This window comes from Bubalus bubalis, chromosome 22 (assembly GCF_019923935.1).
Source record: "Bubalus bubalis isolate 160015118507 breed Murrah chromosome 22, NDDB_SH_1, whole genome shotgun sequence".
Lineage (NCBI taxonomy): Eukaryota > Metazoa > Chordata > Mammalia > Artiodactyla > Bovidae > Bubalus > Bubalus bubalis.
Window position 1 is genome coordinate 19,721,852 of NC_059178.1, and position 23,720 is coordinate 19,745,571.

A 23,720-nucleotide genomic window follows, 5' to 3' on the forward strand; every position below is an offset into this window, starting at 1 on the left:
AGTTGAAAAAAATAGTTGAAGCCATAATAGTGTTGGGTTGGCGAGTGGCTGTCCCACCTGCATGGTTTCCACCCTGTTCTGAGTCTGTGACGATGTTCTGTTTGAGTCCTGGGAGGAAAAACGCCTCCTCACCTGCTGTGTTGCACAAGCTGGCCCTGTTAGTGGTTCGGAGGTGGCAGTTTTTCTGCTGCTCTGGCTGGTGTCGTGAGCACGCTCAACCCTGTTCTGAGACCTCCCCTTTGGGTGGAGCAGAAAGGCGGAGGGCAGATCACTGCGGAGGCCCCCGGCCGGATGGCTCCCCGTCCTCCTGGAGCCGTCTTGCCCTGCAATTGTGGACGAAGGGGTGGGAATGAGGTTCTAGAGAATTATTGGCTGACCTTTAGGGAGAGTGCTGGTGGAAGGACTCCTCTAGCTCCAGAAAGTTCTTGTCCAGCCTCTCTTTTTAAACATGATTTCCAGCATATTTAGGTTGGTATTGATGGCATTTGCTTGGTTTTTCTTATTCCTGGAGGTTTGCTGATGTGAAGGGCAAAAGCTACATGGACTCTCACCCATATCCTGCATTAGTATCGATTCAGGCGGCTACAAAGTGGGAGGAAATGAGAAAAAAAAGTTTCTTATTTCTCAGTCATTAGCCAGTGGGGAGTGGGGGGGATTAAAACTTAGGTTGCTGCTTCCTGGGAAATTTTATCTCAAAATAGATCTAACTACCATTTCTATCAACCAATAAATGATGATCTCTGGGTTAACACTCAGAGTTCCGTTACTCAGCCTTTAAGCTTCCTTAAAAGCTGCTTGGCCTTGCATTGAGATGGAAATAGTCTGTTTTCTGGAGCAGGTATAGGTGCTGGAATATAATCAACATGATTCTAAGAAGCTGATTTTTACAAACAGGCTGTAACACCCTCAGATCCCATTATGGAGGGAGCCAAACATCTGCACGTGTCTATCCAAGACATACCACTTGGTGTATTTGCATGCTTTGTAGTTCTGTAACACACATGTGAACACACGCTTGTGCACACACATACACGTTATAAAAGAAGATGTAGAGTCAGATTCTCCATAAGTGAAAGTTGTCAGAGAGGATCACATCTTGTGAATTATTACTGGGAAAATGACATGAGAGTTTGGATAAAGAATCAACCAGTCTCTTATAGCTGATTCGGGTTATTTCCCTCTTTGGGAGATACACAGTCTGCACCCCACTCTGAGTATTTCTGGTCTGTACCATACTAACTCCTACCATTTCTCACCCTCTCCAATGAACACACTCTTGGAACCCATTCCAATCAAGAAGACAAAAAAAATGTTTCAATCTTAAAACATCATCGATACCATGCATTAGACAGGGTGCTGAGGGCTGGTGCACTGGGATGACCCTGAGGGATGAGATGGGGAGGGAGGTGGGAGGGGGGTTCAGGATGGGGAACACATGTATACCCATGGCTGATTCATGTGATTGTATGGCAAAACCCACCACAATGTTGTAAAGTAATTAGCCTCCAATTAAAATTTAAAAAAATAGATACAAAACATCATCAATACCACAACTGGAGGACCAGATCAGCTTTTACTAGGATTATCTGACATTTGCTGGTATTCAAAGATTGCATTCATCAAAAAGCATACATCACAGGTTTTCTTGAGGATACATCTCTCGGTGTTATAATTTAAAAAAATTAATAATAACTCATCTCTGTGATAAATGAAGAGTTCTCAGTCAGAATATCAGAGTAGCTCATTTGTGTGTGCATGACCATTATTACAGTGATTCTCAATACTGTAGAGATTCTGTAAACACTTCTATGTATATTTTAATTTTTAGTATATGTTGGAATCATGTTAAAAGTGCAGAGATTAGCAATACAGCTAAAACACTGCCTGTATCTCAAAGGTGTTAAGTGTACCCCTTGCAATCTTGAGATCATCTACGTTCAATGTGGTGGTGAATAGGTTTGCATTGTAGCCCCCTCCGGGGGTCCTCCCTGTTGGAAAAGCTGGCCAACAACCCCTGGAGGCTGTGTCTCTGAAGAGGACAACTGTGGCCTGGGGTCCAGCTGGGAGTCATCTGACACGCACACATCTCCCAGGCCTGTGCAGAAGCACCCTTAGCGTCCGAAACAGAGTCCTGCCTACGGTCACCCTTCCTGTTAGACGGCTGTCGCGTTTGTGGTGTGTGATGTACGTTCTTCTTGGGTTGTCACTGTCCATCTCAGCTTTTCTAAGGGCAAAATGCACAGGCATCCATGGGAATTAAAGTTTTGCTGCAGCCTATAATTATTTGCTAAATCTCTCACTTTTTATAGAGTCTTCTCTTGAAACTATGTTGACAAAGACAAATATATGATATCACTTGTATGTGGAATCTAAAAAAAATGATAAAATGAACTTATTTATGAAATAAAAATAGACTCACAGACACAGAAAACAAATTTATGGTTACCAGGGGAAAAAGGGTGGGGGATAAATTAGAAGGTTGGGATTAACATATAGAGACTACTGTATATAAAATAGCTAACAAGGACCTACTGTATAGCACAGGGAACTCTACTCAACATCTTGTGATAACGTATAATGGAAACGAATCTGAAAAAGAATATACACATATGTGTGTGTAACTTTGGTGTATACTTAAAACTAACACAACCTTGGAAGTTAACTATACTTCAATTTTAAAAGTTTTTTAAAATAATGTAAGCCTGCTTTTGAAATGTGAATAACCATTACCTAGCTGTCTCTTTTGATGGAAATTTCCTTCTAGAAAATCACCTTAACTTATAAAATGAATTCACTTATTAATTCATTTTTAAAATGCACTGAGTATCCTCTTTTCTGGTTAAGAGGAATCTTTCAATAAGTTCATTATTGTCTGTTAGAACAATGTATTTTATTCAAGTCTAAATAATTGATTTCTAGCAGTCTTCTGGAGTTGTTCAGTGCTCATTTAACTGGAAGCTAAAAATGTTCAAGTCTTTGCTGACTTCCTAAGGATGCTTCTTAAGGGGACTGTTTGATTTATGGGCCTTTCCTTCCTCTGTCTGGCCCTGGATTTTTGGCACAAGTCAGAGCTTAAAATGGGTGTTTGCCTGTGGTCAGACCTCGCTGCTATTAATATCTATTAGACGCCTAATATGTTAGCTTTTTGTAGTACTGGGCTCTTTGCAAAGCATGCGTCCCAGTATTATTTCAATTTAATGCTAAGAACCACATGAGGCAGGTATTATTAAACCCATTTTACAGATGAGAAAGCTGAGGCCAAGGGTCAAGTTTACAAGTTCATAGTCTATGAGTCTTCCAACCCCAGGTTTGCTCTTTCTATTACTCCAGCGATGCCCTGCTTCCTGTCTTGGTCAATTATAAAGTGGAATTGAATATGAAATGAATATAAAAATATAAAATGAGATCTTTAAGTGCTATTTTTCAGATTAAGTTGGTGGCTCAGATGGTAAAGAATCTGCCTGCAATGCAGGAGATGCGGGTTTGATCCTTGGGTTGGAAAGATCCCCTGGAGAAAGAAATGACAACCCACTCCAGTATTCTTGCCTGGAGAATCCCATGGGCAGAGGAGCCAGGCGGGCTACAGTCCATGAGGTCGCAAAGAATCAGACACAACTGAGCAACTAAACACTTTAGCCAAAATCTGCCAGAATTCTCGGTCACCTGTCCCCTCCCAGCCTCGGCGTGGGGTGGCTCTGGCCCCTTTCTCCTGACAGAAAGCTCACAGGCTCAGAACAGGAAGGTGCTGTCTTTGCACAGCTGGTGGGGGAGTGCACTTCTGAAAGGCCAGAATGCCTCTGTCCAGAAGCCAAACTCAAAACCCGAGAAGAGTCCATTATGCCTTCTTGTGTGTGTTAGCGAAGAACCCCAAGACCCCTCAGGTACTTCACACGTTGGGGCGTCCCTCTGATTTACCCACCTGAGAGCCCCTGGCATAGGTGGCTCCACTCACCTACTTTGAGGAGATGTGTTTAATTCCGTGCCATCTCCTGGTTGTTACGTGTCATTTTCTAGCAACTAGTTTGCTTTTCATAAACTAAACATCCACTTCTCTTGCTGACAGTAAGCTGGATAGTCTACTTTAGGAGTTCTCATTGTAAAGAAAGCAGAGTAGGCTACAATGGATCTTTAAACAAGCTTAAAAGCAGCCCAGGTCTCCAGGATGTAGAGGAGAAGGCAGTCCCAGGGTCGGGGAGGGGGAGGTTTACGAGGCAGGGCTGGGGTAGCGTGCAATGCTGGAGAGGAGGCCTTGCTGGGCAGGGGGCTGCTGGGGCAGGTTCCCCACGGACGGGAGCTCTGTTGACTTGTGTGCACATAACCCTTTGAGCAGAGCCTGGTGGGACCCGGCTGCAGCGTTTGGCTTCTCTTATCTCCAGCACAGGTATGTTCTGTGGGTCAAGTTGCTGATCACTGGCCTGAAGTGATGACATCGGACAGCTTCCTTCCTAAGTTCAGGGGCTGAAATTTGAGCCCCAGGTATTTTAGTCTTGGCAGAAATCTTGCAGTTTTGATGCCAGACCTTGAACTTCCCCCAGCCAGGAAAGTTAGCCAGCCCACACATCAGCAGAAAGGAGGAGACAGCGAAGGCCAGGGTTTTGACAACAGCAGCACTGCACTGAGGGCGCGTTTCAGTCTGAACACTTCTGAACCTCCCTTCTAGGACCCTTTCTTTCTCTTTTGAGGAGTGTGCTAAAAAGCAGTTTCATGAGAACAAGCTCCAGGAGACATTCCAAAGCCAGCTCCACCTTTATAAATCCATGAAGGTTTATGAGCTGTAAAGTTTGCATGACTTTCTTAAAAAAAAAAAAGAATAGAGGCATTGCAATTGCAGAAGCCTGATCCTAAAACCGGAGAAGGCAACGGCAACCCACTCCAGTACTCTTGCCCGGAAACTCCCATGGATGGAGGAGCCTGGTAGGCTGCAGTCCATGGGGTCGCAAAGAGTCAGACACGACTGAGCGACTTCACTTTCACTTTTCACTTTCATGCGTTGGAGAAGGAAATGGCAACCCACTCCAGTGTTCTTGCCTGGAGAATCCCAGGGACGGTGGAGCCTGGTGGGCTGCTGTCTATGGGGTTGCACAGAGTCGGACACGACTGAAGCAACTTAGCAGCAGCAGCAGCAGATCCTAAAACTGCTCAGACAGAAAGTGAGGTGAGGCCTTCCTGCTGCAGGAGAGCGAGCATCATTTTTCCCTCCTCCCGGAAGCTGCTGAAGGGCCAGCACCAGCCCCCAGCACTGAGTCACGGCACAGAACCCTGCTTCTTCTGCTCAGTGACTGGGGCCTCTCCAAGGACCTGAGCCTCGGCTAATGTGAGGAAGAGGGGGTTTCTAAGATGCTGTGTTAAGTGAATCACTTCCCATTAGGACATACTACCAACCCTCCAAAGTGTTAGGAAAGTTGTGAGTCCTGGGACGTGCCATCTGCTCCCAGGCTAGTATGGGCTGAGAGCTTTGCGTGGACAGTCGACTGTGACTCCAGGTGACCCCCCCCCAACCTCTTAGTTCGAAATATTCTTCTCCTTTCTTTTACTTCTTAAAACTTTGCTGTAATTTTTAATCACATTGCTGTCCTTGTTGCTTCTCTTCAGCCCTAGACTATATACTGCAGGTGGGCACAGACCATGGACGCTCTGCTCCCAGGCTTTTACTCAGGGCCTGCAATGTGCTCAGCTGCAGCAGCTGCTCCTTCCACACTTTCCGCATGCTCAGTAAAGTAATGAAGTGCAGTTACTAAGGTTCTTTAAAAAATCTGCTTCTGGTATGTTGAGTCCTATGTGCTTAGTCTTCAGTCCTGTCTGACTCTTTGTGACCCCATGGACTGTAGCCCACCAGGCTCTTCTGTCCATGGGATTCTCTGGATAGAATCCCGGAGAATAGTGGAATAGTATAGTGGAATGGGTAGCCATACCCTTCTCCAGGGGATCTTCCTGACCCATGGATCAAACCCAGGTCTCCTGCATTAACGGCAGATTCTTCACCATCTGAGTCACCAGGGACGCATCCTATGAAATGGCTTTTATAAACAAAAGCAGTCAACTATATCAGTTTCGTAAGTTTCAAGTTGTAAATTAATGGGATTTTGGAAGACATTTTTAGTTGTAAATATTAAAAGGTATAAATATGTCTATCATCTTGCTAGTTCTTTGTTTAAGGAGATATCGTAGGGTTTGCCAAGGGGTAGCCACATGGACTGCAAGGAGATCAAAGCAGTCAATCCTAAAGGAAATCAACTCTGAACATGCACTGGAAGGACTGTTGCTGAAGCTGAAGCAACTTTGGCCATCTGACGTGAAGAGCCAACTCACTGGAAAAGACCCTGATGCTGGGAAAGATTGAAGGCAAAAGGAGAAGGGGGCAGCAGAGGATGAGATGGTTAGATAGCATCACTGACTCAATGAACACGAATTTGAGCAAACTTCCAGAGATAGTGGAGGACAGAGACGCTTGGCGTGCTGCAGTCCATGGATTTGCAAAGAGTCAGACATGGACACAACTTAGCAACTGAACAACAGCAACAACAACATAAGGGAAAAGAATCTGAGAAAGAATACGTATATATGTATTACTGAGTCAGTCTGCTCTATGCCTGAAGCTAACATGATATTGTAAATCAAATATACTTCAATAAAATAAAATAATCTGTGGGCGGTAACAGCAGCCTCTCCTATGAGGGCTGGTTGTAAATGGGGCCAAAAGTGGGGTGAGAGCCCTTCCCTCTCCCAGCCCACCTTGGACCCTCTTTTTCCCAGGCCCTCAAAGGTGAGATGCGAGTGTATGAGCCCAGTTTCCTGCTTGTGCCTCGTTTGAAATGGCTCCCAAATGTGAAACTTCGGAAATGCAAAATTATGGTTCACAGCGAGCAGTCAGGAAGAGCTGTTTCTTTTTTGTTCAGACTCTCCAGCCTTCCTTGAAGGTCCAGGAAAAGGCATTGGAATCCTGTCAAGACCATCCAGGATGCCTTTGCCCCTGGGGTGACTCTGCACCACTCTGGACTCCGTAAACACAGGATAATGATGGGTCCCCATCACACAGACCAGGGCATCAGCATCACTTAGGAGCATCCCCATCACCTGGTTTCTTCTACGGAGCCCGTATCTCAGCAGGGCGCTGAGGCAAGACACTCCAGCTCGTCACATAAACAGGGGTTTTTTCTGTGGCTCTGCCGTGCGCTGCAGCTGTGGTTACTGCCGGGGGTGTTTACACAAAGACCTTTTCAGCAGCAGCTGGGAGGCTGCAGTCAGCCAAAGCCTCCGAAAGTTCTGTAAATCTTGAGCCAGCACAAAGACAAACCAGGACTCTTTTTTTCCCTCTCTCTGTTAATGCATCCGAATTAAATCATTAAGCAGGGATGAAGGTGAAGTGCTGTAAGTTTCTCACAGATAGGAAGGGGCCAGACATGTCCAAACGTTTCATGTGCTTGCTAAGTTGCTCAGTCATGTCCGATTCTTTGCGACCCCATGGATTGTAGCCCACCAGGCTTCTCTGTCCATGGGACTCTCCAGGCAAGAATACTGTAGGTTGCCATGCCCTTCTCCAGGGGGTCTTCCCAACCCAGGGATCGAACCCGCGCCTCTTACGTCTCCTGCATTGGCTTTTTACAGCTAGCACCACCTGGGAAACCCTCAAAGGTTTTACAGCTCTTTCCAAATGTTCCTGCACTTTGAACCACAACCGGGAAGAGATGTTCTGGCCTGTGAAGTGAGGCAGCTCGTAGGATGGTGGCCCCGGATCTCTTCGGGTCGCTAAGTAAGAATCACCAGGATCTCTCGGCTCTTGTCAAGCCAGCTCCGTGGACCCGGATGTAACCGAGTTCAGACCGGGGGCTGTGCTGGCTGAACCACCTGCTCCGAGTTCATCACATTTTTTTCATTTGCAACACCCCCTTTTCATTGAAAGTGAAGTGGAACTGTGAGTGCTCAGTCGTGTCTGACTTTTTATGACCCCATGGACTGTAGCCTACCAGGCTCCTCTGTCCATGGGATTCTCCAGGCAAGAATACTGGAGTGGGTTGCCATTTCCTTCTCCAGGGGAATCTCCCTAACCCAGGGATCAAACCCTAGTGTCCTGCATTTCAGGCGGATTCTTTACTGTCTGAGCCACCGGGGAAGCCCTTTCATTGTTTATGTATAGTGTTGTAAGGATGCGGGATTGAAAATCTAAAACTCTGGCTCCTTCTCCTGTGAAGGGGAGTGAGGATCACATGTGAGGCAGAGAACTGGGGACTCAGGGACCCGGTGGGCATGTGTACCTCATTCCTGAGACGTCAAGACAGGAACAGTGCACATGCCCTGCCAGCAGCCCATCGCCTGCTTCTCTTCCCCTCAGGAGCAGTCTGTGGCCACGCTCAGGACTTCCCTTTGTCAGCCTGCACTCCCAAGCAGAGCTCACCACCCTCCTCTGCTTTGTAGACATTCCACTTCCAGTCCTAGCCTTCCTCTGCCTGTCTGTCGAAGGAAACACTGGTGTTTATTTCAAAGCCCAAGGCCTGGGCAGGTGGCGGGGGGTATCCTGTCTCCTTTCCTAACCATCCGCCTGGGGCCCCACTTCCTCCCCTGGGAGGTCACTTCCAAGGGACTGCATTAGGGACCCTGCCTCCACAGGAAGGGAGGGCATGGCAATCAAGGAGGGACTCCTAAAGGTCTGAATCCCCCAGACTATATACATTACCCATGTCTGAGTTCTTTGGGTTGCCCGCCCTCATCATAAATGTTTTATTCCCCTAGAAATGCAGTTTTTATGTCTTACTTTGACCAAAAGCAGAGAGAGGACACAATAAAGTGAAGGAGCCCGCCTGCTAGAGTTATCAGCGCCCAGACAAGCTTCTGTCTGCCATGAACAGTGTCCATCTGGATTCCTGGAAAAGCACAGAGAGGGGGCTTCTGTTGTGAGTCCAAGAATGCTTCAGCCTTTGCGTCAGGTGCCACCAGACACTTCGTGTTTGAAAGCACAGTATGGAGAGACTTTTTCAAAGGCGGGTACTTGCTGCATCTTTAAAAGCTGACTGATGGCTTTTCAGCTGCTTCACATTTCAAGCTCAGGGATTGTGCTCTGTGCCAGGAGATTAGTCAGACATTCTTATATGTGCCTGTAATGTCAGCAATATTTATCAGTAAGGAGCATGATTTTGGAGAAGACGCTTGGCTATCCCAGAACTGTTACATCAGCCTCTCTGTGAGCCTGCGGGGAGAGAGAGCACTCCCCCACCCCCCGCACCCTCAACCCATCTGAGGCCTGAAACTCCCCATGAGTCTCCTCATCTGAACAAACTTAGGGTTCTGGGCAGAGAACAGGGCTCTCCATGGATGTCTTTTGGGGCCAAGAACTTGCACTTCAGAAGAGTCTGTCTAAAGAAGTGCATGCATGGCTAAGGGGTTTCAGTCGTGTTCAACTCTGTGCAACCCTATGGACCGTAGCTCGCCAGGCTCCTCTGTCCATGGGATTCTCCAGTCAAGAATACTGCAGTGGGTTACCATTTCCTTCTCCTGGGTATCTTCCCCATCCAGGGATCTATCCTGCGTTGGCAGGTGAGTTCTTGACCACTAGCACCATCTGGGAAGCCCAAAAGCAGAACAGAAAAGAAGATCCTGACTTCTGAGAGTGTTAAAGGGTGGATCAGATAATTCCTGGGAAGCGGAAGTGAGGCCTTATGGGGATGCCCAGATGAGACACCTGGGAGTGTGCAACCTGCCTCCCCTGCATGTGACCCTGGACTGCGCAGGCCTGAGACCCCATCCCTGAGGCTGCGCAGCGAACTCAGCAAAAGAAAGTTCACAAAAGAAAATACTGACATTGTGTACAAACCTAAGAATGTTTGTTTAATTCGTTCTTATTTCTGAAAATATAAATTCAAAGAAAATGTCTTATTAGAGATAAAAAGATCCATAAAACAATTCAGTCAAGTATATATATTTGAATAAAATTTGAGGGTAAAAACTTTTATAGTGTTAACCAAAATTTTACATATGATACATCACAGTGCAATAGGTCTACTTTGAGAAATTTATCTTAAATAACTGAATAGATGTTCAAAGATATATGTAAGAGGTGTTCAAAACATTGTTATATGTAACAGCAAAAATGTAGGTATAATTTATATAGCACCAGAAATTGATAAGGAATTTACAGTTTATTAAATTATGTAACACTATGTACATTAAATTGATCATGGGCCCATATTTATTGACATGGAAAGAGTTTCATTATTATTACATGACTAAAGCAGTGTCATATAGATATTAAAGGTCAGAGCAGGGAGTAATGGACATTACAAAACAAGAGTATTAGGTAAAGGCAAAAATGATGCTTTAAAAACTATACCTGTATAGGTCATTTAATATTTTTAAAAAGTGTTAATTAAGGGGTGGTAAAGAATTTTTTTCCTTATCCTTATCTTTTACAGTTACTTTTAATCCCCTAATGATAAATATCTTCTGGAAATTAGGACTCAGAAAATTTTGCAGACCTCACCATTTCACCCAAAAAGCTGAAGTTGCTCCTTGTCTGCGAAAAGTGCATCATGTGTGTACACACCACCCGTCACAGCATCCATTTCTGTGGTTTGATGGAGCTCAGGCACAATTCAACACAAGAACCTCTTCACACTTGCAGAGTAAAATGTCACTCCTAATCAACTGAGAAGATTCTATTTTCCTCTTAGAACACATCCTGTCCAGCGTTCAATGTGTGGTAGAATCTTGATTCTTTGATTGGATAGGGAAAACTTTTCCTTTAAAGAGTTAAAAATAATGTCAATGAAGAAAACTCATAAGTGATATAATTTCCTGGTATTTGAGTGTTTTGTCACCAATTTCTGTGCCAGGTCCCATGTTCAGCTGTCTGGCAGTTCTTATGATATATGAAAATGCTTCCATTTTTATAGGAATATGCTGGCAAAAAATCTACCACTTCCATGAATTATTAGTCCTTTTCTGCTAATTATTTTGAAAAAAGCAGAGGTGCACGTCCAAGTTCAAGCGGCTGTTAACGTCTGGGACATACTTAGTGTAGGACTATTCAATTAGGAGAAAATCGGTGCCTTGTTTGACCACCAGTTTTCTAATTGCATTTTGAAACTTATAGGAAAAACCAAGTTACATTTTTTGTGTTAGAGATTGAGCAATAAGTTGATTTTAAATGATTGATAAAAGTAATCAGTGAGGAAACATAACAAAGTGAGTAACTAATCTACAACATAAAGATAGAAATTTTTACACTTTTGAATAACGTTTATGAAAAAATGAAATTACAAACTGAATGGGAGCTGTGGAAAACCCCCTAGTGTTGTAAAGACCCCAGGGTAATTTGTTTAAAAAAAAAAAATACAGACCAGAGGCAGGGCTGGGAGAACTCAGCTGTCTGGTTTCAAGTAGCAGGCAAAGTCCTTCAGTTTTCAACCACTACTGCAGAAAAATCAGACAAAATAAAGAACAAGCAGCCCTACTCCACGAGTCTCAGTCTTTTTGTGTGGACTGAGCTCTTGCGGGGCGTCCTGCGTGTCTAACAAAATTCCCGCAGGAGTAGCTCACTGGTCCCGCTGACGGAGGAGGGCTGGATGCTGCAGAACGTCTGCTGTAGACACTTCATGCTTCTCAAGTTAATAACCAGACACACAAAACTTTATGGAGCTAAAAATAAAACATTTGGAATCTCACATTGTAGCCAGATTGTGGCAAGAGACAAATGATAGGAAGGACAAAAAGGAGAGGAAAAGGAAGAAGGAAGGAGAGACGAGGACAGAACCCCATGCAGGACAGAGCAGTGAGGGAGGGAGCTAAATATGGTGCTGGATCTGGGGTCTGCCCCCCTCAGCTGATCACCTGAAAGCAGGGAGTTAGTAGTACTGACCTCACGGATTAAATGAACTAATGTGTATGAAGTCGGCACCTAATGAGGTGTGAGTGTAACCTGTTGGGTTTTTAAAAATTGAGTTATAGTTGATTTACAATGTTGTGTTAGTTTCAAGTACACAGGAAAGTGATTCAGTTATAGGCATATATGCAGATACTCTTTCAGATTCTTTTCTCTAACAGGTTATTACAGAATATTGAGCAGAGTTCCCTGTGCTATATAGCAGGTCCTTGCTGGTTGTCTATTCTATATACAGCAGTGTGTAATGTTCATCCCAAACTTCTAATGCATCCCTCCCCTCTCACCTTTCCCCTTTGGTAACCAGTTTTTACAAGTGAAGAACTGCAATGCATTATTTCTAGCTACTTCATCTAAATTGGATAGGAACACCCCCCTCTTGTGAACTGTATCCATATCTCTGCTGTATTTTCCTTTCCTGTTGTTTTTGCTGTCCTTTGCTTTCACCTGAAGATGGTAACGTGTTCTAAACTGCTCCATATTATAAATCTCATTTTTAAAAGTGTTGAATCCAGGCAGTCTGCCAGCGACTTTGTTTTCCCTACTTTTCTCTCTGTGTTGGACTTTTCTGGCATAGGAGAATAATATTACTTTACCATGTAAAACACGGGGAATGGCTTTAAAAGAATTCCCCAGCAACTGAATAATGGGCTGTCAAAAATATGCTTGGTGCCAAAGGATCTGGACACGTCTGTTCCATTTATTGTGTGTTTCTCGTTCCCTCGTGACTAAGTGCTCACAAAAGACACAAAAGCCCAAACCTCTGGAGTATGTGGTATTTGAGGGCAAAAACCATATTTTCATATATTCAGTCCCATACCTAACATATTAAGGTGATTAGTAGGGGATCACCAGCAGACAATGATGAGTGTCTACGGTATGTAGGATTCTCAAATTACTAATTAAGTTGACTTCTAGTGATGAAGAAAAGTGTGCTCCCCAATCTCCACTGTGCTTGGTTGAGTGGGTTAATAATGTTTATTTTAAGGAGCACTAGAAGTCTTGTCCCCAAAACTTTTACCTTATTCTACCCTTTTGAATAAGTTTATTTCTCTCAGAAATATGAAACTTATTTCTTACTTAAATTTCCATGTTTTAAAAGCCTGATAGTACAATAGAGCAAAGTCACTTATTTTTATTTTACTTTGATAATAAATTGAGTCTATTTTAAAAAAAATCAATATAGGAATGCACTGAGACTACCTAGGGGGAAAAATGGAAATGTGGAAAAATTTTAAAGGTGGCTTGTTTCTCAATGAAAGCAAGGAAAGTCAAGGAGAATAGCATCTGAACGCCTCCCTACCCTGGCTCCCACCGCGACCCTCCCCACTGGGTCCAGCACAGACTGTCTGCTTCTCGCTTGGCACAAGGTTCTTCATCTCTCCCACCTGAGTCTCGGCCGGGCTGTTGCCAGCTCCCCTGAAATTCAGCGTGGTTTCTGATTCAGGTTATAATTTTTGACCAGCATCTTAATGGCTAGCATCTCAAGGGCAAGAATTCCTGAGCCTGGAATCTCCACTGTCTAGCATGTGACTCACAGGACACATGACATTCTTATGGGGCCCACTCCCCCAGGCCATGAGAAATTCCTGGACTGCTTAACGAAAATTCCACGGCTTTCCTCCTACTCAGCAAAGTCTGTTGGAATTCAGTTGGGCAAGAGTAACGTCATCTGAGGAGATAAATCTGAATCTGCTTTAAATTTGTGTGTGAATGCAGGTGTGTATAGTTCAGATTCCAAATTTATCCTGCATCATTTATAGCAGTTATTGAAAATGCTCTATCATAACAAAGTAGTATGAACTCAAGTCCCTTAGTGAGATACCACATTCATGCCCACTTAGACTAGCTTGGAAACCATCCTGTCTAATGCCCGGGAGGCACTGAGTGGCCACCTGAGAATAAAGTGCTGGGGGGAGAGTTCTCTAGAAAGAAACCTAAATGCCCTCTTGGTTTATTTAGACTTGAGGAAAAGAAGCAGCGTAACTTCTTAGCTGCCTCTGGAGACCCAGTGCTGAACATTCCACTTCCTATTTGCAGGACCAAATTGTATGGAAAGGTGGTGATTATCTTCTGTGATTATTAAAGCAACTAGTACATGACACAGCTCATGGATTTAGGTCTGGGAGGCGAGCAGAGGTGATAACTCAAACAGTTACTAAAGTCAAGTTATTGTTGCCCCAGACAATGCACTGGGAAAATGTGAAAGTGTGGCTGAGCAGAACCCTTGTTGTTCTTCAGCTGCTAATTTGTGTCTGATTCTTTGTGACCCCATGGACTGCAGCACGCTGGGCTTCCCTGTCCTTCACCACCTCCCAGAGTTTGCTCAAACTCATGTCCATTGAGTCAGTGATGCCATCCAACCATCTCATCCTCTGTCATCCCCTTCTCCTTAGCCCTCAGTCTTTCCCAGCATCAAGATATTTTCCAATGAGTTGGCTTTTTGCATCAGGTGACCAAAGTGTTGGAGCTTCAGCTTCAGCATCAGTCCTTCCAAAGAATATTCAGGGTTGATTTTCTTTAGCAGAACCCTGAACTCTTATAAATGCAGACTTTTATTAACATGGTCTTTGATTAAAATGAGCATTTTCTTTATATAAAGTACTCAGAAAATAGTCACGCTTATAGTGTAAGGAGAAACATGAAAAAATAACAGAAAATCATTTTTATACCCAGCTTTTCTTTTGGGGACTTGGATACCCTTCAGATCATGTCATTGGAAACAGCACTTTTGCATTCAGGAGACTTCTGATTAAAATGTTTAGCTTTAAAAATAAACATAAATCCCATGCTTCAATATTGAGGAGGTAAAGGCATGATGGCCAGTGAATTGGAACATCAGAGTCTCCTCCAGCTTTCCAAATGCCACATGAAGTTAAAAGTTGAATTTTGGAGAGTACAGCTTATAATGTGCTACTATTTCATTATTTTTAACAGGAGAGTATTACTCATTTTTCTGCTCAGGACACATGTAGACTTTGAGAGGATGATTAATGGGCAGTCGTATCAGCAGTGGAAGGGGTGGGTGTTGTCCATGGCAGGGGGTGCTCACCCAGACTGGTCTCTGAGAGGGAAGACAGTCACCCCACTTACATGTATCAGTACAAGCAAATCTCTATCAGGCTGTGTAAATCTGGACAGAACTGAGTCTTTGATGTGCATTAATTGTGTCCCTTCCTCCCATTGCAGGCTCAACCTGGGAGAAGACTTTCCGACAAATCGGCTTTGAAAGGTGAGCTGGGCTTGGTTACTCATGACCTGTTTATTCCAGCAGTTCACTGATTATCCACTGATGATCTCACCACCACTACTTCAGTGACTGTGCCCTTGAGTAAATTGTCCTTTTTGAGCCTCAGTTTCCTTGTAAATTAAACCTTTGATTTATACCATCCTTGCCTGCACACAGATTGAATTTGATGATTTTAAATAGGGCAATTTATGTGAAAATGCTTCTTCTACTATGAACCAGTGTGAAAGATAAGTTGTAGAATTAGGGCATTGCAGAGAAGAGAGTTGACTTTCTTATTGCTTCCTGATGTCATATGTTATATTCAGTTCTATAGGTTTAGTACAGAGAAATTTATATTTATATTGATATCTTCCTGATTATTAAAATTATCTGATCTTATCTGCTCCAAGTGAAAGGCTGAGATCATGTCACTCTTAGCTAAAAGCATTTCTGCACCAGCATGTCCTGAAAAGAAAAAAAGTTGACTCATGATAACATCAGAAAATGTGCAGGTAGGCTCAGTATAGCCCTAATGACACCATACGGACAATTTAACATCTCACAGTGAACTTGCAGCATTGGAACAGCTATTGAGACAGAAAAGTAATTAAAAATTTTTTTACTCTAAAGGTAGATTTTTGACTAATTCTTCTCAGCATAATAGCATTTTTGCATTCAGAAGACTTCTGAATAAAATGTTTAGCTTAAAAATTAAATGTAAATCCTCTGCCTTGAGGAGGTAAAGCCATGGTGTCCAGTGATTAGAATGTCAACAGCCCTCTAGCTTTCCAAACACCACATGAAATCAAGAGTTGAATTTTAGAGAGTACAGCTTACAATGTGCTACTATTTCATTACATTTAACAGGAGAGTATTACTCATTTTTCAAAATGTGTCTTTATGTGTATCAATCAAGCTGATGGAGTGCTTAGAGCATATGAAAAGAATAATAAAATACCTTAAAATGCATTATTTCTCCAGTAGTGAGTAAGAACAGATACCTCATCACCAGGCTGACTGTGATGGCATTTCTGGTACCATTTGTAATTGACTCAAAAGTCTGTTTATTTCTCTGCCTGCTTGTCAATGACATCAGCACCGTCACTGTTGATCTCTCAATGAGTTCTCATGGTTGGTCCTTGAGGTTATTGGATGAAGTTGGTTTGGGGCGGGCAGATCTGGTGGACGAGCTTTCAGGCTGAAAATCACATGCAGCTTCGTGTGTGTGAGACCTTCCCCAAAGCATCTTTCTCTTGATTCTTCTTCTGTGTATCGACAAATGTCAAAGATAACCAAAGAAGCTGTTGTTTTTGTTTTAGTCTTTAAGTTGTGTCTGACTCCTTGCGACCCCATGGACCATAGCCTGCCAGACTCCTCTGTCCATGGGATTTCCCAGGAAAGAATGTTGGAGTGGGTAGCCATTCCCTTCTCCAGGGGATCTTCTTGACCCAGGGATCAAACCCATGTCTCTTGCATTGGCAGGCGGGTACCACTGGGCCACAAGGGAAGCCCGCTTGTTTGTTCACTCTATCCCTAAACCAAGGTTTATTGTAAACTTACAGAAGTCTTTCAAGACCCAAAGTCTTGTCAAGGAGAGAAGATAGCAAATTGAACATCAGTTATTTTTCTCCTGGCTTCAGGAAGACATTGCTATACTTGCTTTGTCCATTTTTAGGGTTGGATGGGACTGAAATATTGTAAAGAGAACCTCAGATACTGTGTCATCATCCCTACCTAAGTCAGTACTGTATGTCTGTGAAAAAATGGATGTTCTCTTGCAGAATCATGATGCCACACTGGTACTGAATACAAGTACCAGCCAGTTCTTAGCACCATCTAATACCAATCAGTGCATACACTTCCTGATCATCTCAAAAGTGTCATCTAACAGACACTGGTTGAATTAGCATGCTCGTAAAGCCCACACTTACTATTAAATTTTTTTCAACTTTAAAAAGTAAAAAAAATTTTTACTGAGTTATAATTAACATACAATATTATATTAGCTTTAGGTGTATGACATATTGATTTGATATTTTTATATGTCACGAAATGGTCACCACTGTGTGACTGGTTTCCACTGTCACCACCGATTCTGTTCTGTTGCCACATCTCCCCCTCTGTATTGAGATTGTGTCCCCCGAGTCTTTCCTACCTTCATTGGGTTTCTCTTCCTGTCACTAGCTTCTGAGGAAACCAGCTCCTCTGTCTTGCAGCACCGCTGTCTTGTCTGGAGTGTCTGTTTGTGGCTTTGTTTACCTTGTCAGTCTACCCTCTGATTCACATAAACTCAAATCGCTCCTCTTTGGCTGTTGGGGACAGCTTCATGGTGACTTCTTGTCCTTTGTCAATGGCTGCCTGGTCTTTTCTCATTTCTGTCCTTCTAGCACAGCAGGAGGTACCAAGACCATCCAGGATTTTGGACCTGGCATCCACCATCTGTCCTGAGGGTGGCCATCTGGGCATTTTCCAGCCTTTGGCTCTTGTAATGAACAAACTTGTGCACATCTATATTTTTGCCAGGTATTCTAGGGATAGATTCCTGAGTACAATCAAAGAGTAAATTTTTGTGGAATTTTGATGAACATTGCCAAGTTTCCCTAAAATTTTGGCAGCAGTTTCGGCAATTATTCCCCCAGAGCCTCACCAACATAACGTGCTGTCACACTCGAGGTTTTTTGCCAGCCTGATGGATGAGAAATGGTAACTTGGTGTCCTTCTAATCTGCGTTAATCCTGAGTCATTTTTCCATAGAGTGGAGCTCAGGCTGAGGTTCTTTGTCATCTCCTGAGTGGAACTCTAAGAGCAAGAGCTTCTTCTAAGATGGCTAAGGATTCATTGATCTGCAGGATTCAACAATTGAAACATTTTCTTTCTAGTTTGTGTGACCTTAACCTTTTGCCTACTTGAATAATGATGTAATGAAAACAATTGCCATATACCAAGGACTGTGTCACATCATTTTCAGTCTGTGCAGCAGCCCCACAGACCAAGGATTGGCAAACATTTTTCTAAAGAGGGAGAGGCCACATTTCAGGTTCCATAGGCCATACAGTTTCTGTGGTAGCAGAAGGCAATGAGCATGCTTTGTCCCAATAAAACTTTATTTAAAAAAACAGGAAGTTGGCAGGACTGGCTACTGGCCAGACTTTGTGACCCCATCTCACAGGTAAATAAACCTAAAGAAAACCAAGCAGCTACCCAGAGAGCTGTAGCCACACACATTGACCTGCGTTCAAGAGAAGGTCTGCCTGGCTTTCTACATCCAGCCACAATGAATGCTTGAATTATAGCTTTTTTTTGCTTTTGTGTTGTTTATATTTCCTATCCCTGTAGCTCTGGGAACATTGTCTTTAGTCTTATCGACTGTTCTTATTTTATGAATATTTTGAAGAAGGTCAGGGAGTAAAATTTGCATATCGTAATGCCTCTCTAAATGGGTATGCTTCTGAAAAGATGTATACATTAAAATATTATTAAGGGATATATTGAGTGAAAGCTGTATTTTTGAACTGTAGGCTAAGTTTGGTGCACATACCCAGTTTTAGATATTATCTTAAAACATCACCCTTTGTTTTCCTGTGTTGTCACATGTTTTCTCCTGAAAGGGCAGGAGTTGTCTCTGCCTTGCATCAGGTGTCTTGAAATACAGACTAGATATTGATAGATGGGGTTATTGTGCATTGACAGTTGCAAAGACTGTGTCATGCAGTGCTGTTAAACATGGCCTTGCTTGATTTCTTCTCAAGTTTAACACCATCTTTCTCTTCAAGGGAATTCCAATTATATCCTAAATGAAGCTGTCTGGCCCTTTAGAGCCATTGTGAGCGATATTGATCCTTTTAGTGCTGTGTCCTTTAAAGTTTGCCCGTCAGTCTGTTTGCTAACAGTATTTCGAAGTGGTCACATGTTAAAAAAAAAAAAAAAGTGACTAAGTCAGCCAAACCTCAAAGCTTTCTCCAAGAAAAAGAAAGCCAAGTTGTCCTCTGCTGTACATTCTGTGATGGGGAGGAAGGAGGGGACCTAGGGAATGAGCCTGCCCTTGTAGTAATATTGCCATGAGATACGTCCTGGTGAGCAAACTAAAAGATCAGATAGAGGGAGACACGTGAGGACCTGATTCTGTGGCAGCAGCGTCCGGGAGCTTAGCAGATGTCTGTAAACTGTTTCATTGTTTTCCCGCTTTCCTGCCTGTGGTTTCTTCAGGACATGGCAGCTGCTGGTACCCAACAACCCCACCTCCTCCCAAACCTCCCCAGGTCCACAGCCACCACCCTCAGGCTCTCTCCTCTGTCTTCCAACACCTCCTGTCACGAAGCCACCAAGTGTGTTCATGATCTTGTGTGGACTTACTGTGCGTCATTCTAGACCCTTGCTGCTGAGATGTATGTCTTGTCATTTTACACCTGCTAGTGCCAGCCCAAGGGTTGTCCAGTGATAGGCATTTAATAAATGTTTCAGAAACAAGCATTTTATGAGAGCACTAGTCCCATTCACTGGGTCTCAACACTCATGAGCTGATCACTTCCCAAAGACCCTCATATTTTAATACCATCTCATTGAGGGGTTAGAATTTCAGTAGGTGAATTTTGAGAGAATGAAAACATTCAGTCCATAACATGTGTCACTAACTCCCATACAAGTGAAAGAAAAGTTAGATCTTATGTTTGAGACTTTTATATCCTGTGATATCATATAATCCATTTCATTGGACTTTACTCATGCAGCTGATCAATTTTGCTGTTTTCTTTGATCGGCTGAAATACCTTGGTTATACTCGAAATGGAAAGTAAAAGCTATGATTAATATATGCACACATGTGTGTGTCTGTGTGTGCATGAGTATATATGTGTGTGTATTGTTTGTGTGTGTATAATAAAAGTAGGTGATATCCATTTCTTAGGCTGTTGAGAGCTTTACCTAACTTTGACTTCCAACTTGGAAAAGAACTTTTTTTTAATTCAAGTACAATGACATCATTTAGTAAGTATTTGGTGAACAGATCTATTTTTCTTCTAGGAAAAAAAAAAAGATGTAATCCTTCCTCCTTTTTCCTTCAAAATATGTCTGGAAGGAAAGATTTTCTGATTTGTAATCTCCAACTTCACTGAGTCAGGTCCCTAGGACTTAATATAAACAGTCTCTGAATGAATGAGTGATAAAGATCAGGTCCTGTGGAGAATGGTGCATTCATGAACTGAAATCCCAAATTCCCAGGTGGTAAGCTTGGCACCTTGTTCTGTACAAAATGTGAGGTACCAAGCCAGAACGTTTTATATTTCATTAATGACATGAGCAAATGAACTGTGTAATAGATCTCTGAAAGCTTTTTCGAACCTTGGTGCAGACAGCACCGTGAATAATAGGAAGTTCACGCTGTTTGATACGGAGGTAAAATCTGGATGTTGAGTCTGTAGAATGGAATGTTTTGGGGAATCATGCTAGCAGATACTCCCAAGCCTCAGTTCAGATTTCTCATTTGCTCTGCATCGTGAGATCCTGAAATTAGCTCTTTTATAGCTGTAACTGCAGTGAAATTTATTTCCCGCAGCCCAGCCAGGTAAACACCTCAGCTCGCGACCGAGCATCGTTGCTTTCATGAAGTGACAGTTTGTATGAGGCAGATTTCAGAGGAGCTGTGTGGGTTTTCCATCAGAATCCTCAGAAACCCCATCACCCACGGTGAACAAAGTGGAAACAGTTCCTCCTGGCTCTTCTTTTTCCCCCCTACTTATCTCTACATGCTCACAGCCACACAGACTTCTAAACGTACACGAAATCTTGGAAGTAGCAAAAGTGACGGTGTCACACACCTTCCAGAGTCTAGTGGTTTCATTCACTCAGTGGTGAGTAAATGAGGATTCGGAGGATTAAGTGACTTCTTTATGCAGGACCAGGTGGCATTAAGTCTTTCGTCTTGTGAAGCCTGTGCCTCTTCTTCTCTAAGCCTTGTGGACCTCTGAAGGTCTTATCACACAACAGGAGCAATCATGGCACCTCAGTTGATCACATCCCTTGGTGCCAAGGGGGCTCGGGAAGCTGTGGTCAGGCAGGACCCCACTCGTCCGAGGCTGGTGTATTAATCTCTTACCCTGCCCTCCCCAGACCATCCTGTACCCACTGCCTCACCCATGATGGACTCCCTTCTGCCTCTGAGAGGCTCTGATGTCCAAGTCCCCCTTCCACACCCTTGCTGTGGTCACTACTGAGGTTGATGCCCACCTCACTCTTCCTGGGGATAGAGAAGTGGCCTGGAGTCCTGTCATCCAGAGAGCAAGTGAAAACGCTGGTCAGTGAGCAAGCCAGCAGCCCAGGGATTGTAATCACCAGATGGGAACAGGCGGAGCAGCCTGGGGTACCCTCCCGTGGCCGTCCTGACCCACCTGCCCCACACAGAGGGAAGGTTGTCTCACCTGGTCCTCGCAAGAAGTGGTAGGTTTGAAATGTCCACTCTTTGCTCTGACTGGTGAGATATACTGACTGAGGAATCCAGGCAGGTCACTGCTTTCATCCTGGAGTGAGCGTGTTTCTGCGGACGTGCTGGTGTCTCCCGCTGGGACGCTGATGGACGTGCGCTGTGCTGTGGGGCAGCGGGGCCCAGTCCTCGGGCATCTGAGTGCAGCACTGGTTTCACCCTGAGAGCGGTAGACTCCAGCACATTCCAGAAAGAGGAGCATAAGGTCCAAAGGAAGATGGCAGAGATGCTGTTCTGGTTGACTCTTCACTGACGGTGGGGTCCCTGGGCTGAGGGGCTTAGTGGTCGGTGTCTGTCCCCTCACTGCCCCCCTGCACCCCTGGAGGGCTGCGTGTCCTTATCCACACGTTGCCTAAGTGACTTTTAGGGAAAAAAATAAAACCAAAGCAGACAAACAGAAACAAAGCCCACTCCCTCTCTTGCCAGGCACAGGGTCTGAGGAAGTGCTGCCCCCACCATGGGGTCCCAGGGGTGCTTCCTACTCTGACTGCCTGAGTCAGGCCCCACGTCCGCAGTCCCACTCAGGCCAGCACAGTACCACCCAGCCCGGTTCCGTGGGGGCTCTGTAGTAGGATGGAGCTGCCCCACCAGGTCCGGGTGTTCTCTGCTGGACAAGCCAGGGGAGCCCCAGGTTTCTGGACACACACTCTCTCTGGACAAACAATAGCTGGCTGAGGCCCGGGTAGGGGAGGAGGAACCAGGTGGGCGCTCAGGCCAGACTCAGCTCTCCTTCAGGCAATTTCCTGTCGGTAAGGAGGGGCCTGGATTGTGGAACCCAAACACATGGGACATAACATGCCGCGTGCTGGAGGAAGCTCCCAGGCCGGGCAGGGCCCAGAGCATTGCAGGCACTTCGCTGAAGGGCTCGTTTAGCTGCCCTGGGAGGATGAGAACTTCATTCCAGCCCTTATGGAAACATTCAGTGCCACTATAAAAATTTACTGTAAAAAAATGATGATTTCTCATGTAAGTCAGGAAAGGAGCATTTATACATGTAGACCTGGGTGGAGGGCGGGCGTGGAGAGAGTGGAAAAGATGGGTAAGAAACACCCTATCCTGAACTGCTGACCCACTCTCAGTGGACTTCCCAGTGCTCAAGGTTAACAGGGACAGCCTTGTGTTCATCAGCATCAGGGGCCAGAGCGTACGGACCCAGTGTGGGCAGCTGCTTTCGTGGTGGTGGATCCTGGGGGTCAGTGTTTGCACAGGGAGGGTCCTGAGAGGGGACCCAAGGACCCGAGGAAGCAGGAACTTCCTGAGCATCCTTGGAGCTCTTAATCTCTTCCACCTCCCGAGAACAGGACAGAAACGTGCACTGTTCAGATTTGCAGGCATGCAAACCTCAGTGGCCACTGCTCACTCTAGAAGTGTTTATTTTATATGCTTATTTATGAAAATAATGAATCTGTGTTTAGAAGAAAGTCTCCCAATAACCTAGCTCCAATCTCATAAATCAGCGATTTTGTAATAGGCCTTGAACTGTTAAAACATAATTTCCCAGAATTTCAAGCACAGGGATTTGCAGAAGAAACCGTCTCCTCCACACCCACGTGGTTAATTTTATCCCTGCCATAAATTGTTTGCGTGGGGAAGTCCCCTGGGAGAAATGGCCAAGGAGCAGCTCCATGGAAATACTGAGGAGAGAGATTCAGGGACCTTGGGGACCACCTTCCTTCCTGGGACCCTCTCTGCCATTCAGTACATTTTCAACAGTTACATATTTATAGATGCAGATGGTTTATACAGGACATTTGTATCAAGTATTTATTAGGTTTTCCTGCCATTTATTTATTTTTCAATTATTTGTTTCTAATTGGAGGATAATTGCTTTACAATATTGTGATGGTTTCTGCCATATATCAACAAGAATCAGCCATAGATATACATATGTCCCCTCCCTCCCACCTCCCACCCCATCCCACCCATCCAGAGTGTCACAGAGCGCTGGGTTGAGCTCCCTGTGCTATACAGCAAATTCCCTTTGGCTATCTGTTTTACATATGGTGGTGTATATATGTTTCAGTGCTACTCTCTCAATTTTTTCCCACCCTCTCCATCCCCCAGTGTGCCCATCAGTCTGTTCTCTATGTTTGTGTCTCTACTGCTTCCCTGCAGATAGGTTCATCAGTACCATCTTTCTAGATTCC

General features: G+C 44.2%; 1 protein-coding gene across 8 annotated transcripts in view; it reads left to right on the forward strand.

Moving 5' to 3' along the window:
- Nucleotides 1-23,720, forward strand: part of PIEZO2 (piezo type mechanosensitive ion channel component 2) — a 252,233-nt gene that overhangs the window by 101,681 nt on the left and 126,832 nt on the right. For all 8 annotated transcript variants that reach the window (XM_044934794.2, XM_044934790.2, XM_044934791.2 and 5 more), the window contains one exon: nucleotides 15,059-15,101. In XM_044934794.2, coding sequence (XP_044790729.1) covers nucleotides 15,059-15,101 — 43 coding nt within the window. The remainder of the gene's footprint in view (nucleotides 1-15,058; nucleotides 15,102-23,720) is intronic.